The sequence below is a fragment of the Notothenia rossii genome, assembly GCF_949606895.1.
Source record: "Notothenia rossii genome assembly, chromosome: 3".
Classification (NCBI taxonomy): domain Eukaryota; kingdom Metazoa; phylum Chordata; class Actinopteri; order Perciformes; family Nototheniidae; genus Notothenia; species Notothenia rossii.
The window spans coordinates 82399287-82420394 of NC_136901.1; the positions used below are offsets into that span (position 1 = coordinate 82399287).

At 39.2% G+C, this 21108-nt stretch overlaps 1 protein-coding gene across 1 annotated transcript in view; it reads left to right on the forward strand.

Moving 5' to 3' along the window:
• Positions 1–549: 549 nt before the first annotated feature.
• Positions 550–21108, forward strand: part of LOC307034049 (ecto-NOX disulfide-thiol exchanger 2-like) — a 142064-nt gene continuing 121505 nt past the window's right edge. Inside the window, exon 1 of the mRNA XM_079672753.1 lies at positions 550–953. Within this exon, the coding sequence (XP_079528879.1) occupies positions 929–953 (25 nt within the window). The 5' untranslated portion in view covers positions 550–928. The remainder of the gene's footprint in view (positions 954–21108) is intronic.

Consider the following 21108-nt stretch of genomic DNA (forward strand, 5'->3'; position numbering starts at 1 on the left):
TCTCTTTCGACTCCACTTCGATCGATAAAATTACTAATAAAGAATTGCTAACAAAGCACTTATACAGTTGCAAGAAAAACCCTTTGGAACTTCCTGGATTTCTGCATAAATTGGTCATAAAATGTGTTCTGATCTTCATCTAAGTCACAACAATAGACAAACACAGTCTGCTTAAGCTAAAACCACACAAACAATTATATGTTTTCATGTTTTTATTGAACACACCATGTAAACATTCACAGTGCAGGGTGGAAAAAGTATGTGAACCCTTGGATTTAATAAGTGGTTGACCCTCCTTTGGCAGCAATAACCTCAACCAAACGTTTCCTATAGTTGCATATCAGACCTGCACAACGGTCAGGAGGAGTTTTGGACCATTCCTCTTTACTAAACTGTTTCAGTTCAGCAATATTCTTGGGATGTCTGGTGTGAATCGCTCTCTTGAGGTCATGCCACAGCATCTCAATTGGGTTGAGGTCAGGACTCTGACTGAGCCACTCCAGAAGGCCTATTTTCTTCTGTTGAAGCCATTCTGTTGTTGATTTACTTCTGTGCTTTGGGTCGTTGTCCTGTTGCATCACCCATCTTCTGTTGAGCTTCAATTGGTGGACAGATGGCCTTAAGTTCTCCAGCAAAATGTCTTGATAAACTTGAGAATTCATTTTTCCGTCGATGATGGCAATCTGTCCAGGCCCTGAGGCAGCAAAGCAGCCCCAAAGCATGATGCTCCCTCCACCATACTTCACAGTTGGGATGAGGTTTTGATGTTGGTGTGCTGTGCCTTTTTTTCTCCACACATAGCGTTGTGTGTTCCTTCCAAACAACTCAACTTTGGTTTCATCTGTCCACAGAATATTTTGCCAGTAGTGCTGTGGAACATCCAGGTGCTCTTTTGCAAACTTCAAACGTGCAGATCAGAACACATTTTATGACCAACTTATGCAGAAATCCAGGTAATTCCAAAGGGTTCTTGCAACTGTATACTAATAAAGGACTGGCTTATCTAAAGCCAGTTGAGTAGCACTTGAAATGTTTTAGCTCTATGAAACCTGATGTACTTATATGATTCTGTTTTCTTCAAGTTTGTATCTTGTTGGTCGAACGCACTTATTGTAAGTCGCTTTGGATAAAAGCGTCAGCTAAATGCAATGTAATGTAATGCAAACAATCTGAGGAAGAGAATGGAGGTATTGTCTTACTCTAGGCGGTCTGTATAAGCCACTGTATTTACATTAGGAGTGAAGTAAAGATAGATATAAGGAAATGTATGATAAGTGGGTGGATGTGGCCTTGATGTTAGGGAAGTGGGCTTCCTATATCCAACTGTGAAAATATTATGTGATAAAAGAATCCATCCTCCTTATCTCAGTGGTCACCACTAAGATAGCCCACAGCTATGTTATTTATTTTTTGAGTATTTGACAAAGCCTAGCCTCTATAAACATTGAACAACTCATAACTGCCACAACAACCAGAATAACATTATATGTTTTTGCAGACTGATGTACTTGATCTCGGGGACAAACAATCTAGAAAAAAATAGAATCTGCTTCTGAAAAAGCTCAATTCCTTTTGTGATTGTGACCACCAAAAAGAATGAAAACTTCTGAGTTATTGGCTTCCTACAGTAGGTCTCAGCAGCACGATGTTCAGGGCCGTGCCAAGTCAGGTTGCATTCAGATCCTAAGCCTACTGCGATAAATATAGAGTCCAACACTTTATATCCGTGCTTTGTTGTATCCTGTGCCTAGCAGCAACTTCTCATCAGTTCTCTCGTTAATTGGCTGAGACATTTGCCTCCTTTTCACCCATTTCTAATGTGTTATGTTGGCGCTGGTCAGAGAACCTCGCACTGCGCTGCCTCTGGCATTGGCTTGATTTGACTGGCTCATCAAGGGAAGAACGTGGTAGGAGAGAAGAAGAGTCTGTAAGGCATGTGAGCTCAAACCTGACAAGGCTCCATGCCATTTTCTTATTAAGATGGCTTTTTGTCACTGTTAATTACTTTGTTTTCCTGCTGCAGTGCGACTGCAAAGTAAAAAGCGTGGGGTTGACGTCTACTGATCCGACTATGCTTTACTCACAACGGCCTGTAGGCCCCAAAGCACTCCCCCCCCCCCCCCTCAACTGTAGTCACTCAAATGAAAAGTATTAGAGAAAACCAGGCCAATGTTCTTTGACTGCCTCTAAGGAGCTGAAACAACAAGATTCTATTTTTCCTCTCTGTACAGAAAGTACATCTAAAGATTTTACAAACGTAGACATATGAGACATTTTGTTTGGTCTATATTCAGTAACAGTACCATCAATTTCCCAACCCTTTCTGTGCCACTATAGAGAGGCTTTCTTATAGGCTCTTTGCCATGTGGGTTGGCAGAGCTCCATTGCTTCTGTGTTCAGTATTTCCTTTCACTTTTCTGATTTTAACTACATGAAAATGAATAGTCAAGCTGGTAAAAACACCGCTGGTTCATTAGAGAATTCTATTAATCATTTAGCTCCCAGCGTCTTCATTTCATTTGTTTCAAATTGTTTTTTCTCCTACTGTTAACAAATCTGTTATGCCACCCAAGACAGATTATCATGGTGAAATGATCACATTGCTACACAACAGCCAACAAGACAGCATAACACTGTATAGTTGAACAGTCCTGACAGCAGGTAAGACTAATAACATCCTATATCCCACAGGAAATGTTGTTTTCCTCTCACATACAGTAGGGTGTGAAAAGAAGGGATCCAGTGACAGAGGTGTCACCTAAACAGGGAATGCTTAAGGATGTGCATTCAATATTCAAGGAATAATCCCAGGCTGTTGGGCATTTCCCCAATTTTTTCGTACTCATTGTTTTTGATTTTCTTAGTTTTTTTACTCAAATCCACATCTTGCACTTTTTCATCAGGCATGCAGCTCTACTCTTATTAAGGATATTGTTTAGAATGGACATACCATGACATAGAGGTTACCAATGGAGGGCTTTCCCATGAATCACTGCTACACTAATTTGCATTGACCATCGTAACTCTTATGAAGCCTCTTCAGAAGTTTGGTACAGGGAATGAGCTGGAAGATATTTTAAATTACAATTGAAAGAAAACATTTCCTGTTGAAGTACTGAAATGCATTCTACATTATTTTATATTCAGAGGTTTTTCTTTTTAAGGATGTTGTGTTTTACGTAATCACACATTCAAATTCCATATTTCAATCTTTCTCAAATAATCGTCTCAGATGATTCACATGTCCCTGTGTGATATATTTTTTTCTGACTGAAAAGAGGTTAAGCAGCTTAAGCTCTCTTTTTATATCCACACTTTTCTATTATGACGGTTTGGATAAGATGAGAAATAGGCCTCAAGTAATCCTGAGAATAATTAAAAATCAACAGCTCAGATTCCTCGGTTGAAGTCGTGTGACTTTCAGAATGCCAAGTACACAATGTTTTTATTAACATATTATTGTAAATTAGATTTTAACGACAAATTGTACTATTAGAAAGAAATGCCTCTGCCTGCCGTGCAGTGATTAGATCCAAAGACTCTTGGGGGATTTCGTTCTCTCCAGTGTAAAAGTTCCTTGGCTTGTTTATGCCACTGAAAATCCTTTCTATTAGATCAGGAGATTTTATTCAGAAAACCATTGTTGCGCGCTGTAGAAGTAAGAATGAATCATGAGACAAATGGAAATTCAGCGATCCAATTTGCTGGATTGGTACATACGCAGATACTGACCTGGTTAGGGAGGAACTCCTTTCTTTTTTACACATCTCTTTACTGCTATTACTGCTGTAAATGTGAACAAGACATACAATAAATTGTACAAAGTGTTTTGTGGTTTGTCTGTTGGTGCTGTTGAAAAACAATATGGGGGTGTATAATGATAAAGAAGTGAGCCTAGCATACGTTTACAGCTGTCTGCATGTCTGCTAGTGGCCTAACTACTAATAGCATAAAACTCCTGGATCTCTGACTGAAGCGTTGCCCGTGAAGTTGTATTATTTGTATTGTAGTCATGTTTTAACAAGAAAAAATAATACCATATTTGTTTTATTTTTCTTTTAAGTGTGGTTTGTGTGAGTGCAACACTAAATCGGCGTGCTCTCTGGATGTACTCTCTGGATGGATTGGCCATTACTGTACATGCCAGATTCACATTAAACACAGTTGTTTGTCTTAAATCAAACAGGAAACAAAATAGATACTAGGGTCATGACCAATATTTTCCTCCTTAAACATCTTTCTTAATCTTCATCTTTTAAAATATCGACTATAAACAAAATACATTGTATACCTCCATAAAGCCTTTCTTAACCCTGCTTCACGGCCCGTCCACACGGCGGCGCGTGTTGAAGCTTCAACGCTTCTGCCCATTCACTTTGAATGGGGTGACGTCATGCTTTGCCGAACTGCATTGTGGGAGCTTCACTTTGCTCGCGTTGCTCGCTTCAAAAGTTGAGCAATGTTCAACTTTTAAAGCTTCGACGGAAGCGTCAGCCAATCAAATCAGATGCCTGTACAAGCTCTAGCCATTCAAACCGCGTGCTTGTGTGTCCGGACGGGAGATTCATGTGATTGGTTGTTTGTCGAGTTTCAGACACCCGCCGGCAAGCTTCAACGCACGCCGCCGTGTGGACGCTGCGTTAATGTTCAATAGAATTTGCCAATGCAATCACTGCTACATTTACTCTCTAAATACAGTCTACTTCATTTGAATTGCAACAAGCTACCTTTTTAAATCAATAATAATAATAATATAAGTGGTACTCAACTGTATACTTCTTGTGTTTGTGTTGTTGGCAAATGTTTTATATTCAATAACTAAGGCCAGAATGTCACTCCACGTCTTCGGGAGAAAATATATGTTTGTTGTAGTTGACTGTGATTCGACCGTCACCCTTTGCAGTTTTATTGGATGGAGGTCAAATCATCTATATGGGAGGTGGTCCAGTAATTTAGACAGTGTGAAAGGTATTCTTGGGGTCAACAAATAGAAATAGCCCACACTATTTTCCAGCTGCTGTCAGACAGGTGTGTTAGGGGGGGGGTTAGCTGTGAGCTATTTCGAAGGCTGAACATGTCCAGGTGTAAGCAGGGTCAGTCTCGCCATAAAAAAAGTCCTTACTAATCCCTCTGCAATGTCTCCACAAATCAGTAGCACTGCAATGAGGTACATTATCGTAATTCCAGTGCATACACGCATTTGAGACCTTATTTAATGTGGAGCTATTGGGCTGGTTTCTCCATTGTTTATTGGATTCTAATAGATTTTTTCGCAAGGTTTCTGCCCCACTGTCTACAAATTGTACAAACTATATCCTTCAGCTAAATTATTAATCTGGATATAACTTGAATGAAATAACCCTCTTCTCCACCTCTGGATTTGGGCCTATTTAAAGCACCCTGTTGTGTCTGAATTAAAGGTCCCATGACATGCTTTTCTGGTTAGTACCCGTCCCCTTTTGTTTTATGTAGCTTTTTCTGCATGTAAACGGTCTGCAAAGTCACACACCCTCAAATTAAACCCTGTAGCAAGTAAAACTCTAACACAGAAAAGACGTGTCTATGCTGCTCCAGAACGCCTTGGAGATTTTTCTTTTTCCATTTTTTTCTTCCGGGCGCTATTGACGTCACTAAATCTGGACCAATTGGCACACCCTCTGCCAGGGTGGACTCCCGAGCAGCTCAGGAGTCAGCCCCACGAGGCTATAACGATGGTTGACTAATCAGAACAGAGTGGGCGAGCTGACCAATCAGAGCACAGTGGGCTCATAGGAAGGAGCGGGGGGCAGGAGCTCCAACAAGGCGTGTAGGACAGAGTGAATACACATACAGTACTATACAGAGATGCTGTATGAGAAAACCAATGTGAATCTTGTAACATTGAACAATGTAAATCTATTTTAGTAGACCTCAACAATGGAATTATGATCAGTAGAAATGGCCAAGACATGGGACCTTTAAATTAAGCAGGTGTGAAATGTCACACTAGCCTTGATGACAGCCATTATCATTTTAGTCAGTTCAATCACAAGGTGTGAACCCCAAGATGGAGTTTGAGGATATTGAAGGTGCAAAATATTGGTGTTGCAAGGTCCTTTGTAATGTTAGCTAAATTAGCTCTGACTGGATGGTTGCTTTTTCCTCAGCCGTTAAATTGTAATCTATGGACAGGCTGATTATCTTTCTCCTTTGCCGCAGTAATGGCGTCTGTGACCGGGTCATTTCCTGTCTTGAAAGGTTTATTATTTTCTTGCCATCCTGCGAATGTGACCATCAATTCAAATAACATTTGTCTGGCTGGTGGGGAAATTGTAATAGATTTCCGTAGTGAGGTCTGTTTTAAGCTTTTGCCCTTGTTATCCATCTTTATTCTCTTTTCCACAAGCAAGAAATATAATTCGGGCTTAAGTGGTCTGCACAAGCGTTTTTCTTTCAGCTACCTTACTGCATCTTTCCCATAAATATCCTCCAACGGGTCAAAATGATATCAGGAGGAAATGGGGGATAGCAGAGGATGCACTCACTTTGCTCTGCAGGAGATTGGGTCCAGGTCAAGCCAAATGGCAAAAAAAATAAATCCCAATTCGTCACGTTTGTCTTTGAAGTGTTTTCTTGTAAGAAACATAAGGAGCCTATGGTGGATTTCGCTCCCAATTTAATCCTAAAAAGTAAAATGATGTTTTTTTGTCCCAGAGACCGACATGCAATGTGTAGTTTGTCTCCACCACTATCTAACTAACAAACTCACTAACTTTGCAATAAGTGTTAGACATTTTCAAAATAATAATATAAAATCTATGGACAAAGCATATTTAGCAAAGAAGCCATCTGTTTGTCCTGCGGCAGTTGTGATTCACTGTACAACACGCCACTTGGTTTATTTCTCTTTGCTGCAGAGTTACTTTAATAATGACTCAGCTTGCCTTCTGTTCTCGCTGTCGTGAAATGACTCACAGATTTGCTTCAGTATGTATTCTTTGAAACCTCCGGACATCTGAATAAATCAAATAAATGATTGTGTTTCTAAGTCCGTCCACACTTGACAAATGGACCGGACTGCAGTCACTGTTAGTTTGGTTACCAAGTCACTAAGGAGGTCAATGCTGGTAAATCATCATAACACTTGTGAACAAAAGCTGTTGAATTGATAGTTTGCAATTATGTCCAGTGTTCCTGGATTTCAATAAATAAATTTATGGCCGCAACAAACATTTAATTTCAATATCTTTAAACCTACTATTTTTTGTTTCTCGATTGAGCAAATAAATGTTTGGTAAGACATCCGAAAAGCTGTGAAATATTTATACGTCTAGAGATGTCCAATCACAGTTTAATACCCCGAAAATATTCCATGTATTAAACAGGGGAGAACAGCACCAACTTTCTCAAATGTTCTGACACGATCAAAATGCCAACTAATCAATTGATCAACCATTAACAAAATGGTGGTAATAGTTATTTGCATTCTACTTGCTTCTTATTTTATTTACAAAGGATTTGTCTCCTTTTAGCTTATATTTTCTGTGGTCACGATGGGTTAGGGTTACGTTTTTATCAGAACATAAAGTCAAGTGGTGGTGTAAAATAATAACACCCCTGAATTTGAAATGTCAAGTAAGGTTTGCAGAACGGAAAGCTCATAGACTCATAGAGAATGACAAGCAGCCATCTGCCCATCTTTCTCCCCAAGCTTATTCACTAACTGCACACTGAAATAGCTTTAAAGGAGAAAGCCTCTTCTTTGAGGGAAGGCTTCTGGCACTAAAGCGCTCCCTTGTGTCATCAGTCGGGTTATAATTCATTCAGATTCAGACTCCATCGTACGTAATCATCACACTCGCATGGAAAAAAAGGACTTAAGCTTATTGTGCTTCCTGCCTGATTGAAAAGAAACGCCATGAATGGTCCAGAGAGGCAGAGATGCCACGGAGGAGGATTAATACTTTGGTGAAGGCCAAGTCAAACAACCACAGCAAATGTGCTGGTGGCAAGCTGCAGGGTGCGCAGCAGGGTCAGCTTACAGGAATAAGACTGGACTGTGTGGCAATTTTGGATGATGTTAAAATTGGCATGTTGTGCTTTTTGGCCAGGAAATACGTTTTTACCCGTACAAATACAAGCTTTCTCATAAAAAAACTGAAACTGTTGTGAAATAATAAGAAAAGTACTCATCATCATACATTTACAACAACAAAAAAATACTTCTGCCAAAGATATTATTTAGTGTAAGCAATTACAAATGTATCTCTTTTTCAAAGTCCTAAATATAAATGTATTTTTTTGGCCACAGTAATCCAGCACCAGTAAGGCGGTAGTGCTAAGATTGCTTTCCAGTCATTACTCGTTGACACTATTTACAGGGTGTCCGCGGGGTCTTCAAAAGTATTAAAAGTTGATAAATCAATTTAGCAAAATGTAATGCTATTAAAAAGAATATTAAACGGCATTTCCCAAGGTATTACATTTTGTAGCTTGTTTTCAATAAATATATAAATCGTCCAAATCAGGTCTGCCTGAATGTAATCATTGCGTAGGTGTGTAGTGTGATTCTGTGTAGTTTATTTATGGCATCCCTTTGGATTTGACTTCATCTGAACAGGACATCGCACGCTCACTGCTTAATAGCGCCCGAAGGTCCGTTTACGCCGGTTGTTGAACAACATCGTTATGGGGAAATGCAAGTTTGCGTCCAAATGGTTGGAAGATAAGGGGGAAGGACAATCAATACTGTATATAGTGAATGTGAGGTAACGTGTTGCCAATGTAACCGGTTAAAAGTCCAAGTGGCGATGAGGTCTTAAAATGTATGGAAAGGGTCTCAAAAAAGGTCTTAAAAAGTATTATATTTGACTTCAGGATTCCTGCATATACCCTGTATTTAGATGTTATGTGTACATCGATATATCAAATTTGACTTGCAGAACAGAAACCTAGGAAAGATGTCAATCAAGCAAGATGAGTCAAGTCAGCTGAAAAGAGGCGTTATCAGCCAAAAGATCTGTCATTGTCTTTCATTTTACATTTGTATGAATGCCATTTAGATATTTAAAAGGGCACGGATATTATATGGCAATGTAACATAAACCGGTGCAACAGAAAACAGTGGACACAGCAATGACGGAAGAATTGGAGAGAGAGAAAAAGCAAAACTCAGAGGTATTGTTACATGTATGGTGGGTAATATGAGAGACACAAGGTATTTCAAGTATTTTGTGCTAGCTCAGTGGATTTATTGTATGACATCTTCGGATGACATTTTGCTTTACTGGATGCTGATTTGGAGAATATATTTGAATGATGCCAGTATTTTAAAAGGCTTGAAGCCTTTTTAAAAACATGGACATTTTAAACAGAAGAGATGCACTGTTAGTTCCACTTAGAAATATATTTACACACTATTGTGTTTAATACACTAAATTGCCAGGACACCTGTTGTCAAATGAAGCTTGTGTCAGTGAAAGTCTGGCAGCTTTACGTCATAGTTGTTATGATTTCTGTCCTTACTCTGATTCCCCCATTATTATTCACGAAAGTCAATTGAATGGTCAAAAGGTAACAATGTAGAAGCATCATTCCCCCAGCAGTTCTTACATGTCCAATGAAGATTTGTCTCATGAAAGATAACTTGCGGATATTGACATTTGTACTTATACCTGACTGCGAACCCCATTAAACTAAATATCTTAATATTAAGAAATTAAACCTGCATATTGTGCATATTTAAAATAATGTATTCATGTAGTTTAAGAGGATCCACTTGAACCAATCGCTATGCAGTCAGTGCTTTAATACATCGGCTTTTAAACATAATGGAGTTGACAGTTATATTTAATTTATTAATTTATTGCTGAGAGAAAAAAATCATTTCATACTGTGATGCAAAACATTAATCCAACACAGTCAATTCAGGATAAATGAAGGTCTTACTAAATACAATAATCTTACTTGAATAAAAACATATATAGGGGAGGCGTGTGGCGCAGTGGCTGGAGCGTTAGTGTTTGGATCAGTTCAAACCCCACTGCAGTCAGCATGTCGTTGTGTCCCTGAGACACTTCACCCCAAATTGCTCCTGTGGGGATTGCCCACAGTATTGAGTGTGTAAGTCGCTTTGGATAAAAGCGTCTAACAAGTAACATGTAATGTAATATATGTATGTAATGTAATGTTGCAATTTCATCGCAGCTTTTTTAACTTCTTAAGGAAAATTGTGTTGAGACTAAAGTTTCTACATGAACTAATATTCAAATTAATTGATAAACAAAAAGGGCATGGGAAGTGACAGCAGTGGATAGAAGATTGAACAATAGTTACAATTCCCGATTGACATGGTCTCTATTTTTTTTTTTACACTCCATTGCTATCAACGGTGCTGTTACTGTTCCATTGGTTAGTCCAAATAACACGTCAATGCCATATAAACGTGGTGAAAGAAGACATCTCTGACATACAGCGGGGCAAACACGTATTTAGTCAGCCACCAATTGTGCAAGTTCTCCCACTTAAAAAGATGAGAGGCCTGTAATTTTCATCCTAGGTATACCTCAACTATGAGAGACAAAATGAGAAAAACAAATCCAGAAAATCACATTGTCTGATTTTTAAAGAATGTATTTGCAAATTATGGTGGAAAATACGTTTTTGGTCACCTAGAAACAAACTAGATTTCTGGCTCTCACAGACCTTTAACTTCTTGAAACCAAAATATAACTTTTTGGTAAAAACTCAACTAGACATGTTTGGAGGAGAAAGAATGCTGAGTTGCATCCAAAGAACACCATACCTACGGTGAAACATGGGGGTGGAAACATCATGCTTTGGGGCGGTTTTTCTGCAAAGGGACCAGGACAATTGATCCGTGTAAAGGACAGAATGAATGGGGCCATGTATCGTGAGATTTTGAGTGACAACCTCCTTCCATCAGCAAGGGCATTGAAGATGAAACGTGGCTGGGTCTTTCAGCATGACAATGATCCCAAACACACCGCCCGGGCAACGAAGGAGTGGCTTCGTAAGAAGCTTTTCAAGGTCCCGGGTTGCATTCCGATAATCCAAAAATCAGCTCCTAAATTCTAGCCCTATCTCCTATTCCTTGACCTCTGAGTGAAACGTCACGGGGTTAAGGGATAGTGGATAGGAGAATTCAAAAGGACTTAGGAGAAGAGACTGCGGTACTTTAAAGAATCCGAATGCACTTTCACTATCTGACGTGTTTATGATGCGCCAGCGGACGTCATTGTGTGCGTCTGCTGCTGTGGTGAAACTATGGAAACTACAGTGTTCTATACAACGGACTACAACATGGATGTTTAATAAGAACGAGGGACTCATCTAGAGACTCTGCACCGTGCTCTGATGTTGTTGTTTTATGCTTTATGAACGTGGACAACAGAGAAATATATTCTTCATGACCAAAGTTGTAATTGAAATAAAAAAGGAAAGTGAAATTTATGCTCGTCACCCTCTCCCTCCGGTCCACATTAATACAAATGATCCCAATACGTATGATTGTATGAAAATATCTTAAAATCAATACAAATGTATTTATTATAAACGTTAGTCCTTAACATCTATCACTGTTTACATCACCATTCAAACATATTTTAAAAGTTGAGCAAACTCCACACAGCTCAGTGAAATGTTGACTTTATTTGATCATTTCAGTAAAAACTAACGTTCATATTTCTCTTTTTGATTATAATACTGATGAACGTTCAAAACAAAGCACTTTGGGAACTTACCACATACGTTTTAAAATTCTTAATAAGCACCGTAACTTTCATGATATCATTTCTCCGTCATAATCGTTTGTTTCCGTGAACGGCCACTGTTGTGTGACGCAAATGCTGCGGCTGCAAGGCATTGTGGGGCAGCATTTTCTCCTCTCCTTTTGGTTAGGGAGGTCCAGTGGTTCCTAAGCTAAAGGAGGTTATCAAGGAAGTTTGAAACCTCCTTTCCTTTCATTTGGAGAATTGGAACGGCACTTATCATGGCTGCCACTGACGTACTTCCGGGTCATTTCACTTGGTTAGGAAGGTTCCTAAGCTAAATTGACTATTGGAACACAACCCTGGAGTGGCCTAGCCAGTCTCCAGATCTCAACCCCATAGAAAATCTTTGGAGGGAGTTGAAAGTCTGTGTTGCCCAGCGACAGCCCCAAAACATCACTGCTCTAGAGGAGATCTGCATGGAGGAATGGGCCAAAATACCAGCAACAGTGTGTGAAAACCTTGTGAAGACTTACAGAAAACGTTTGACCTCTGTCATTGCCAACAAAGGGTATATAACAAAGTATTGAGATTAACTTTTGTTATTGACCAAATAGTTATTTTCCACCATCATTTGCAAATAAAGTCTTTAAAAATGTGATTTTCTAGATTTTTTCTTCTCATTCTGTCACTCATAGTTGAGGTATACCTAGGATGAAAATTACAGGCCTCTCATCTTTTTAAGTGGGAGAACTTGCACAATTGGTGGCTGACTAAATACTTTTTGGCCCCACTGTATGTGTGTCCCAAATGTTGAATCCTTCTCACTGTACAGGATATAATACTATGGATGCCCAATGGTCACTTTTTGGCTGAATTTGGCAAAACATGTACACTTCAGACTATGAACTGACCTCTCTTAGTGCACCAGGGTTGTTACTGTCCAAGCCACTCATTAACAAACCCTCTGGAATACAAAAACCACATTGACTTCAATGAGACGTCCCCTCCAACAGACCGCAAACGGTTTCACCCACTATTAAACCCACAGCTGAGCTTTTTAACAGCCATTATGATAACAGCATCTGTGTATCGCTGACATGACATGCTGTAATAATGATACAGCGCCTGTCCATATAGTCAAGGTCCCCTTGTACTTCAGACTAATCGACGCCATCATGGCCAGAGTGGTATGACCATTTTCTATTTATGGGATAAAAACAGGAGCGAGGGAAGATGGGGAAATTCTGTTTCAGACCAAGCTTAGATTTTACAAGACCTCTGGGACTCTAGAGCTGCTCGATGCTCTGAGAGGGTTCAGGCTTTTGATTTTATTACCCCCCACCACGACGAGCTGCTCTTACATTAATTAAACCAGGCCTTTTGGCCACTTTCAAATGCCAGACGTCTGTGCACAGTTCTGCACACACACACACACACACACACACACACACACACACACACACACACACACACACACACACACACACACACACACACACACACACACACACACACACACACACACACACACACACACACACACACACACACACACACACACACACACACACACACACACACACACAGACACAGACACAGACAGACACACCTACACAGACACCTACACACACACACCTACAAACACACACACACACCTACAAACACACACACACACACACACACACACACACACACACACACACACAGATCAAGACTTCCACTGATTTGAGCATGACCTTATCTGCTGCCATGCTGTCTTTGTGCGCACATCAACAAGCATGTGTGCAAAATGCAGCTGAGTGTTGGGCCTTTGACAGTAGGAAACAGATTACATGGCAAACCAAAGATTTATTCGTAGAGTTTAATGGAATAGAGATGAGTGGATGGAGGATTTAAATAAATTAACCTTCAGTAAATTCCCAGAGGCCCAGGGGAATGACAGAAGGGGGCTGAGGAGGAATTTTCTCCTTGTCACCGATGTAATGAATACTGATGACATGATTCTGGCCCGAATATACTCTGTTCTTGTTCAACCCTATATGTAAACATGATCTTGTGTGGATGCAAAAAAGATGCCTAATGTTTAATAGAAGATTGCAAATATATTAAATTAACATCTCAGGATGGTATGTAGCGTTTTTCAGTATAGCCGACATGTGGGCTGTTGTCTGTGTGTATGCATCATGGACTCAGAAAAAAGTATTAGGCAGTGTTCTGCAATAAGAGGTTTTAGTGAGGTGCGGCCATTATGAATTCACAAAAGGTTATTAAAAAGGCACAGTGGTGCTAAAGCTAAGAATAAATGAAGTCATTGGAAAACCGGCATGTAGTGTGAAATATCAAACAAAGTGAGCTTCTAAATGTACAAAAACAGTGGGGATGTGCACTATTGTGAGTAGCCAAAAATGTTTTGTGTTTGCTTAATACAGAGCGTTAAAATGATAAGCTCTGAATAGGACACATAGTGATGTTTTGAAAGAGAAGCTTCATTTTTAAATGGCACTCTCTCAGCTGGAAATGTATCACATTTGAACAAAAACTTTGTTCTCCTTTTTTCTCAGTAGGCATCATTAGGGGTTGTCACAAAAAAAAGATTCTTCAGTACTGACTTGTTGCTGCAATTCTGAAAACGTCACAGTGTTCGTTTTTCTACTGTGCCCCAGGTACTGTCGCTGCTGTAGCATGTGATGAGAATGTTAGGTATGCAGTAACGTTACTTTATAGGCTTTCATTATATGCACCCTATTTTTACTTTGAGAAAGCTACATGGTGAACAACAAATCTCTGTTGAAACCCAGGAATGTTATCAGTTAGCAGCCTGTAGGCAGCACAGTCCTGACAATAACAGAGATCATAGATAATCATTACCTAATGATGCATTCAAACTCAATTCAGTAAAAAATACTATTGGGAAAAGGTAAATGATTCGATTTTGAAAAGAAACTTGAATAAGTTGTTTGGAGGAGAAGTGTTCAAACCATTAAAAAACATATATTAGAGAGGGTATTATGAGCTTTTAAATTCATGCAAAAAAAGCAGTATACAAACCGCCATGCGACAATGTAGAATCACATGGTAATCTTTTTTTTGTTTTTACGGTTAAAAAATGTGGTATTATGAATCACATAGGCATCGAGAGCCATGGATTTGTACTGATATGCCCAACCACTAAATGTATGTTATTGCAACATACCTAGTTCATATTTTGATTAACCTTCTTTGGTGAGTTTATAAAAAATAATCATTCAAACTATCTTACTGCGCCAAACAATTAGATATCTATTTTAGGTTTTTACATCTCTGTTGGTAAGATCACTCCATTTTCTTGTCTTAATTGTGTTCAATATCTCAACACTAGAGAACGGTTAGTATTCTCTCTGATGAAAACAGTAGCTTTTCACCATTTCCTAGATCTCCCTATCCTCTTTACTTCTGCTAAAGCTGTACCAATGAGGCTGTTTCACACCAGCAATCTCATTCACACAGCTCCTGCTGTCTCAATAAATGGCCTGATACCATAAAATCTGCAACCGGCCTCTTTGTACACGAATGTTAACAAACAGCCTGCACAAAGAGCAATTTATAGAGAAGCAGGCAGAGTGTTTTCACTGTCTCCTTTAAACCCATTTTCTCCGAAAGGTGTCGATTTGATAAGTCGAAACCACTGGCATGGAAGATGTGTGGCTGCTTCATTGTTGCATGCAGAAGTGCATTTGGCCGAGTGTGATACAGACCCAACAAAGACAGTGTGTAGACATGTTTATGTATGCCTTTGTGCATTTGTGTGATTCAGTTGCCTGGTTTCTTGCTCAAGTGTGTAGGACTTTGTGAATGAGAGCGACTGTGTGTGTAATGTCTCTCACAACCTAACTGTGTGCAGAACATACTGTAGAGCTGACAGCTGAAGCAGCTGAGATGTCCACTTTTTCTGCATTCAGATCTCAGAGTCAAACTGAACAACAACAGCAGCTGGTACAATTGCCAACAGAACCCTGTCACCACGGGTTACAGTGCCGCCATAGATACTCTGCTCTGCAATCCAATTCTTCAAGCCTTCATGACACTATGCTCTCTTTCAACATTATTTTGTTTTCATCAAACATTAATTTGAAGCATTTCATTATTTTTTATAGTATTCTACATACAGTATATACACAAGACTGTTGGCTGGTCATGGTTCATTGTGATCCCTCTTTCTTACCTGTTACTTATTTCCTGTCAGCTCCACACGTTCCTCGGTCTCCCATATCATTATTTTCACATATATCTTAACTGCATTCTCGATTACTTTTTGAGGAAATTATTCAGGATTGGGGTCATTTATGTAATAATTATATACACCTTTCAAATCTACAGCAGAGTCAGATTTTGAGTGGGCAGACTGAGAAAGTGTTGATCGATGTGCATGCACATGTCCTCATTGTTATTGGCAAGCAGTAACTAGCCTGCTGTGCTGAGATCAACTGGATGAAGGCTGTCCATATGTTTGTGTTTGTACATCTGGAGCTGAAACGTCTGATTGATTCTGGGCGGCCGTAGCTCAGTCTTTAGAGACTTGACTTGTGAGTATGGAAAAGTACCAAACAGGAGGGGCCAGTTTGAGTCCTGGGCACTGTCGAAGTGCCCCTGAGCAAGAAAGCAGACCCCCACACTGCTCCCTGGGGCTTTTAACTTGAATATTCCAAAACTATATTTCCATTGAGGCAGTTTTGCTGCACCTGAGGGTCTTTGAAATCATAAATTCATGAAGCATTAGAGAAACTATTTCTCCCTAAGAACTCCATTTTAATCCTGATATGCAGTTATTATTTTCCAGATCATTACAGTGTATTTAAAGGTAGGGAAACATCTTGAGCAAGGCATCAAAGATAACAACAAGGTGTTTGTTCTTGTTAACTTCTTGCCACTGCACACATCCCCCCCCTTATTGTTTCTACTGCTAAAAATACTCAGGCACCAAGTGAAAAGCCAGATTAATATCCCTATGATGATGATTCAAGTGCCCAGTTTACCAAATCAGCATCTGCTAAGCCGAATCTGTCAGGCACCTTGTTTATCCATCTGCTGGGGTCATCTTTCACTCATCATATTCTGCTAGTTTTACGGCTAGCAGGTTTTACAGCCAAGTCTCAGCGACCTTCACTAATCTCCTTGGGCCATATAGTCCAGCATATGAATAGATCAATGACTTGTTCTGCTGGTTGCCTTATCTCTCAGTAGCTCTTCGCTCCTATAGACTCTCAGAAGCCTCAGTTACATGGGCAAACCTCCAGATATTGGAACATAGCTTCTAGTGGTGGCAGGAAGCTAATATTGGAGCTATCACAGCGCTTGATGATACGAGAAATGTGTCATATACTTGAATATGACCAATGACATCCAATGTGGAAATGGGTTATCAGCCAGTAGATTAATGTGAGTGGTTGCACGTTGCACCCTGAACCCCCAGCTGTGACCGGGTGTGACTTACGGCTTCTTTGACGGATACCATTTTTGTAAAAAGCACGACTGTCATTGGCTCTGTCACCCATTGCCTGGATGTCTTTGTTGAATAGGCAGGAAGCGGCTAATTCAAGTGATGACTGAAAGGTCACAGATGGCTGAGTTTCCTTTCAGATTCTCTATTAAAGGTCATGACCCCTCCAAGGACTTATTGAATATAAAAGCTTACTGACAATTGACTGATTAAATATCAACTTAATGAGGTTAATTCATTGCCCTTTTTCAAATAAAGGACTGAACTGAAGCATTGTCCCAGCAGTGACAGCCTAAAGGTAACATTCTGTCATTAGATCCCTTTGTGAAATTCAAATAGCCTTTTCTATCTCAATAGATAAGCAAATGCATTAATTTCCTTTACTGCTTTAAAGTGATATGACTAATGATTTGCTGAAAAGTTAGAAAGATACATGTAAATGTTGAAGGAATCTATAATTTACTTAAATATAAATGCCAAATATAAGCTCTAACCTTCTAAACACGTGTCTCTTTTGAGAGTAATGTAAGCTGAAAAAGAATTGGTTGCTTTGGATCCGTTTTCCGACTGCTGTGCATTATTCACTATTTTCATTACATAGAAACTCTAAAAATATGATATATGTGTTGACAGGTCTTTTATCTCTCAGCATCGCCTCCTGGTACGTGACTGTATGGCTAAACATATAATTATCTTTGTGCCTACTGTAACAATGTATGTAGTGATTGAATTGTGTTTAAGTGTATTCGTAGAGTATATTTATGAAGATTGGGGATGCATAAAGCATGTTCTTTCTCATATTTTCCAACACCAGTGTGGAGAAGTCAAGCATTAATTCAAATTCCTTCACTGTCCCTGATATTTTATATTATCATAGCAGTCAAATCCTTTGAGCTGCATGAACAAATAAGCACAGGAAATAAAATGGGAAGTTAGGTATTAAAAGAAAACCAAATTCCCTCATTGACATGTAAATATTTTATATGAATAGCCCTTTATCTGCTCCAGATGGATGAGCACACTCATATTTTTATATGGCTGGCTTGACTCCCTCTGTCTCTTGGACACAGTCTTCCAGATGCATGACTTCACCTGCTAATGTGTATCAATTCTCTGCTGTTAAAGTGGTTTATATTTTTACAACACATAACACAATCTGTGTTTCTCCTACAGTTAATTTACTCCAGAAGGAAGGATTCACCAAGCAGACAAATTGTGCAATGGTGCAATTTTTTTGTATTATTTTAACGAGTAGAAAAGAATAACAGATAACCTGGTTTAATATTATAATGAACTGACACTGTTCCGGTATTTGATTTATTGCGCGCCCAAAAACATTCAGTTCCCAGATTTGAAAAAAATCAACATAGTTAGCAGAATAAACCTCTCCAGCTACGCTTAGAGAGAATGGAAAGTGAAATGACAGCAATTTAATACTATGCTATGTTTTGTTGATTTTATACTGTATCATGTCATCATCGTACTTTATGATAGCACCCTGGTTTTGGAAAAGTTTTATTTCATGAATATAGTTCTTACTAAATTAGTTTCTCATAGTTGTATTTATAAAAGGTCAAGAATTGTAAAAATAATCCAATGACAATTTGTCAGGGCCCTAAGGGGGCAGATGCAAATTGCTCATTTGGTCCGACCAACAGTGCAACGTTTTGCATAGATACTATGAATCAAGCAAAGCAGGAAACACTTACAGTACAACCTGGAAACAGCATATGATTTGCATTTGGTGTGTAGCAGTTGTGTAAAGTGGTTAGGATGACCTCAAAGCCTATAGGGCCAAGTTACTGCCAGGAAACCGTGGACTCATCACTCTTGTTTCGGAACGAGTTGTTGACCATACTGAAGGATTTCATGGATCACATTGTCTTTTTTTTCTTTTTTGAATGCGGTTTCGATTTTGTGCAAGACTGACGGATGTGTTGGTGGTGGTTGATCTGCTTTTCCACCTATGGTCGCAAGCTTTAGGTTGTGACCAAAAGAAGGAAATTGCGGATATAGGCGGCCAAATCAAGCTTCCCTCGCAGTGTCTCTGGGCTGGGAAATGTTCCTAAAAATCTCAGACATCCGAGGGGACATTATTCCGATGCTTTTTCATGATGAAAGGAGAACATTGAGGGATTTCATGCATCTAGACGCATCCAACTGGGCACAGGCCCGAGGCAGACCCAGAGCATGCTGCTGGGATAGCATATTCCATCTGGCCTTGAAAGCCTTGGGGTCCCCCAGGAGCAACTGGCTTGAGAGAAGGGTGTCTGGGCTGCTACCAACAGCACCGATACCAAGATAAGTGCTTAAAAAGGGATGAATTATATGTATCGTTGTAATGGTCTAATGTGAAAGTAGCACCAAATAGGATAGTTTAAATGCCTAGCAAATGTATATTTGTCCATAATTTTAGTTAATGACCTATTAACAGTGCTAATGGAAGTTAGCCTCATAGAGCTGCTAGCATGGCTGTTTATCCTTGCTTGTTTCTCAACTCACACGTTAAGACCAAGGCATGGCTGGAGTTCTTCATATTTCATGTTTTAAATTACTTTTTAAAACAGTTTGTTTCTGTGTTTATTCTAGCATTGACTCATTTTAATGGTATAAAGGTGGTATCATTTTCAGCAGACATTGTCCTGTTGTTCCCTACCCATTAGCCAGTTTAGATTAGGGTTAGTATTACATGGTATTTTTTAATGATTGGTGGTTTTTGTTTATGTCATCTCTCTCGTATTGGGTTTAGTGTGTCTCCCTGCAGTAAATACATGTCTGCCTGCATGCGGAAAGATAGTGTCAAGAAATGTGGCACACAAATAGTAAATAGGGGGTTTTTGTGCCCAGAAGTGCAAAGCTGATAAGGATTAAAGGATGTAATTTCTTGCTGAATGTATCCATTCAGTCTCAATCTCTTTCCTTATTTGTAGATTTCATTCAATATTCGGAAATGTTCATTGCACATTCTGAGATTTTCATTTGATTATTTTTCTTATATTGACAAGTATATTCAACTAATAATTTCCCTCAAAAAACTAGGTATAGATATATATATATATTAAATAAGACACATTATGGTACACCCTAGTATCTCACTGGTCTGTGTTGTCACAAGTTTGTAATTCTGGCCACAAGAAAACCTGACATTTTGCTCCCGACCCCAGCACTCAAATAAAATGGCAAAACCATAGTAATTTCCTTAAAGTCCCTTTTTGAATATGAATGAAGTTAATTTAAAGTTAGGGTAGTTTAGTTAAATATGCATTAAAAGTTGAACCAAAATAGGAAAACCGCAGGCGAACTATAGGAAAACCATAACATTAAGCTTAAAGATTCTAAAACAATCTGTAGCACTGAAGGGAAATCCATAGTTATTTTTTGGTTTTGGCACTGAAAGCAACCTCTTTCAAAGAACATTACGTTTCACTTCTGATCCATTATCAACACTGGGGAATATCGATTATAGCAGCTTCAGGGGAACTTTCGTAAAATAAAATGTGAATCAGGTGTATTTCCATTGGTGGGGGTGCAGGCTTTTAGAATGTAAAAATATATGAGAGCTATATCAGAGAGCACATTAAAGTAAATGGACATAGTCTTTACACGGCTGCATGAATTATTCATCAAATGTGATATTTTCTGCCTCGAGGAACTCCAACATGTTCACGTGAGGTTTAAATCAGGGAATATCTGTCAGTACTTGACATTTATAGTCGACATTTATAATGTTGTGCATACCATATGTGGCATAAAAACACTTGGATGGATCTAGCATTTCCAGAAATTGCTAATTGCTGGCAATATTACTGCATAATTGATCATTTGGCCACTAAACACCATAACTCATCTTGACCTCTTACATTGTTTGTGTTTCCCTTCAGAATGTGTCTGACCACCTCCAGTCATAGTGGCACAAGGAAG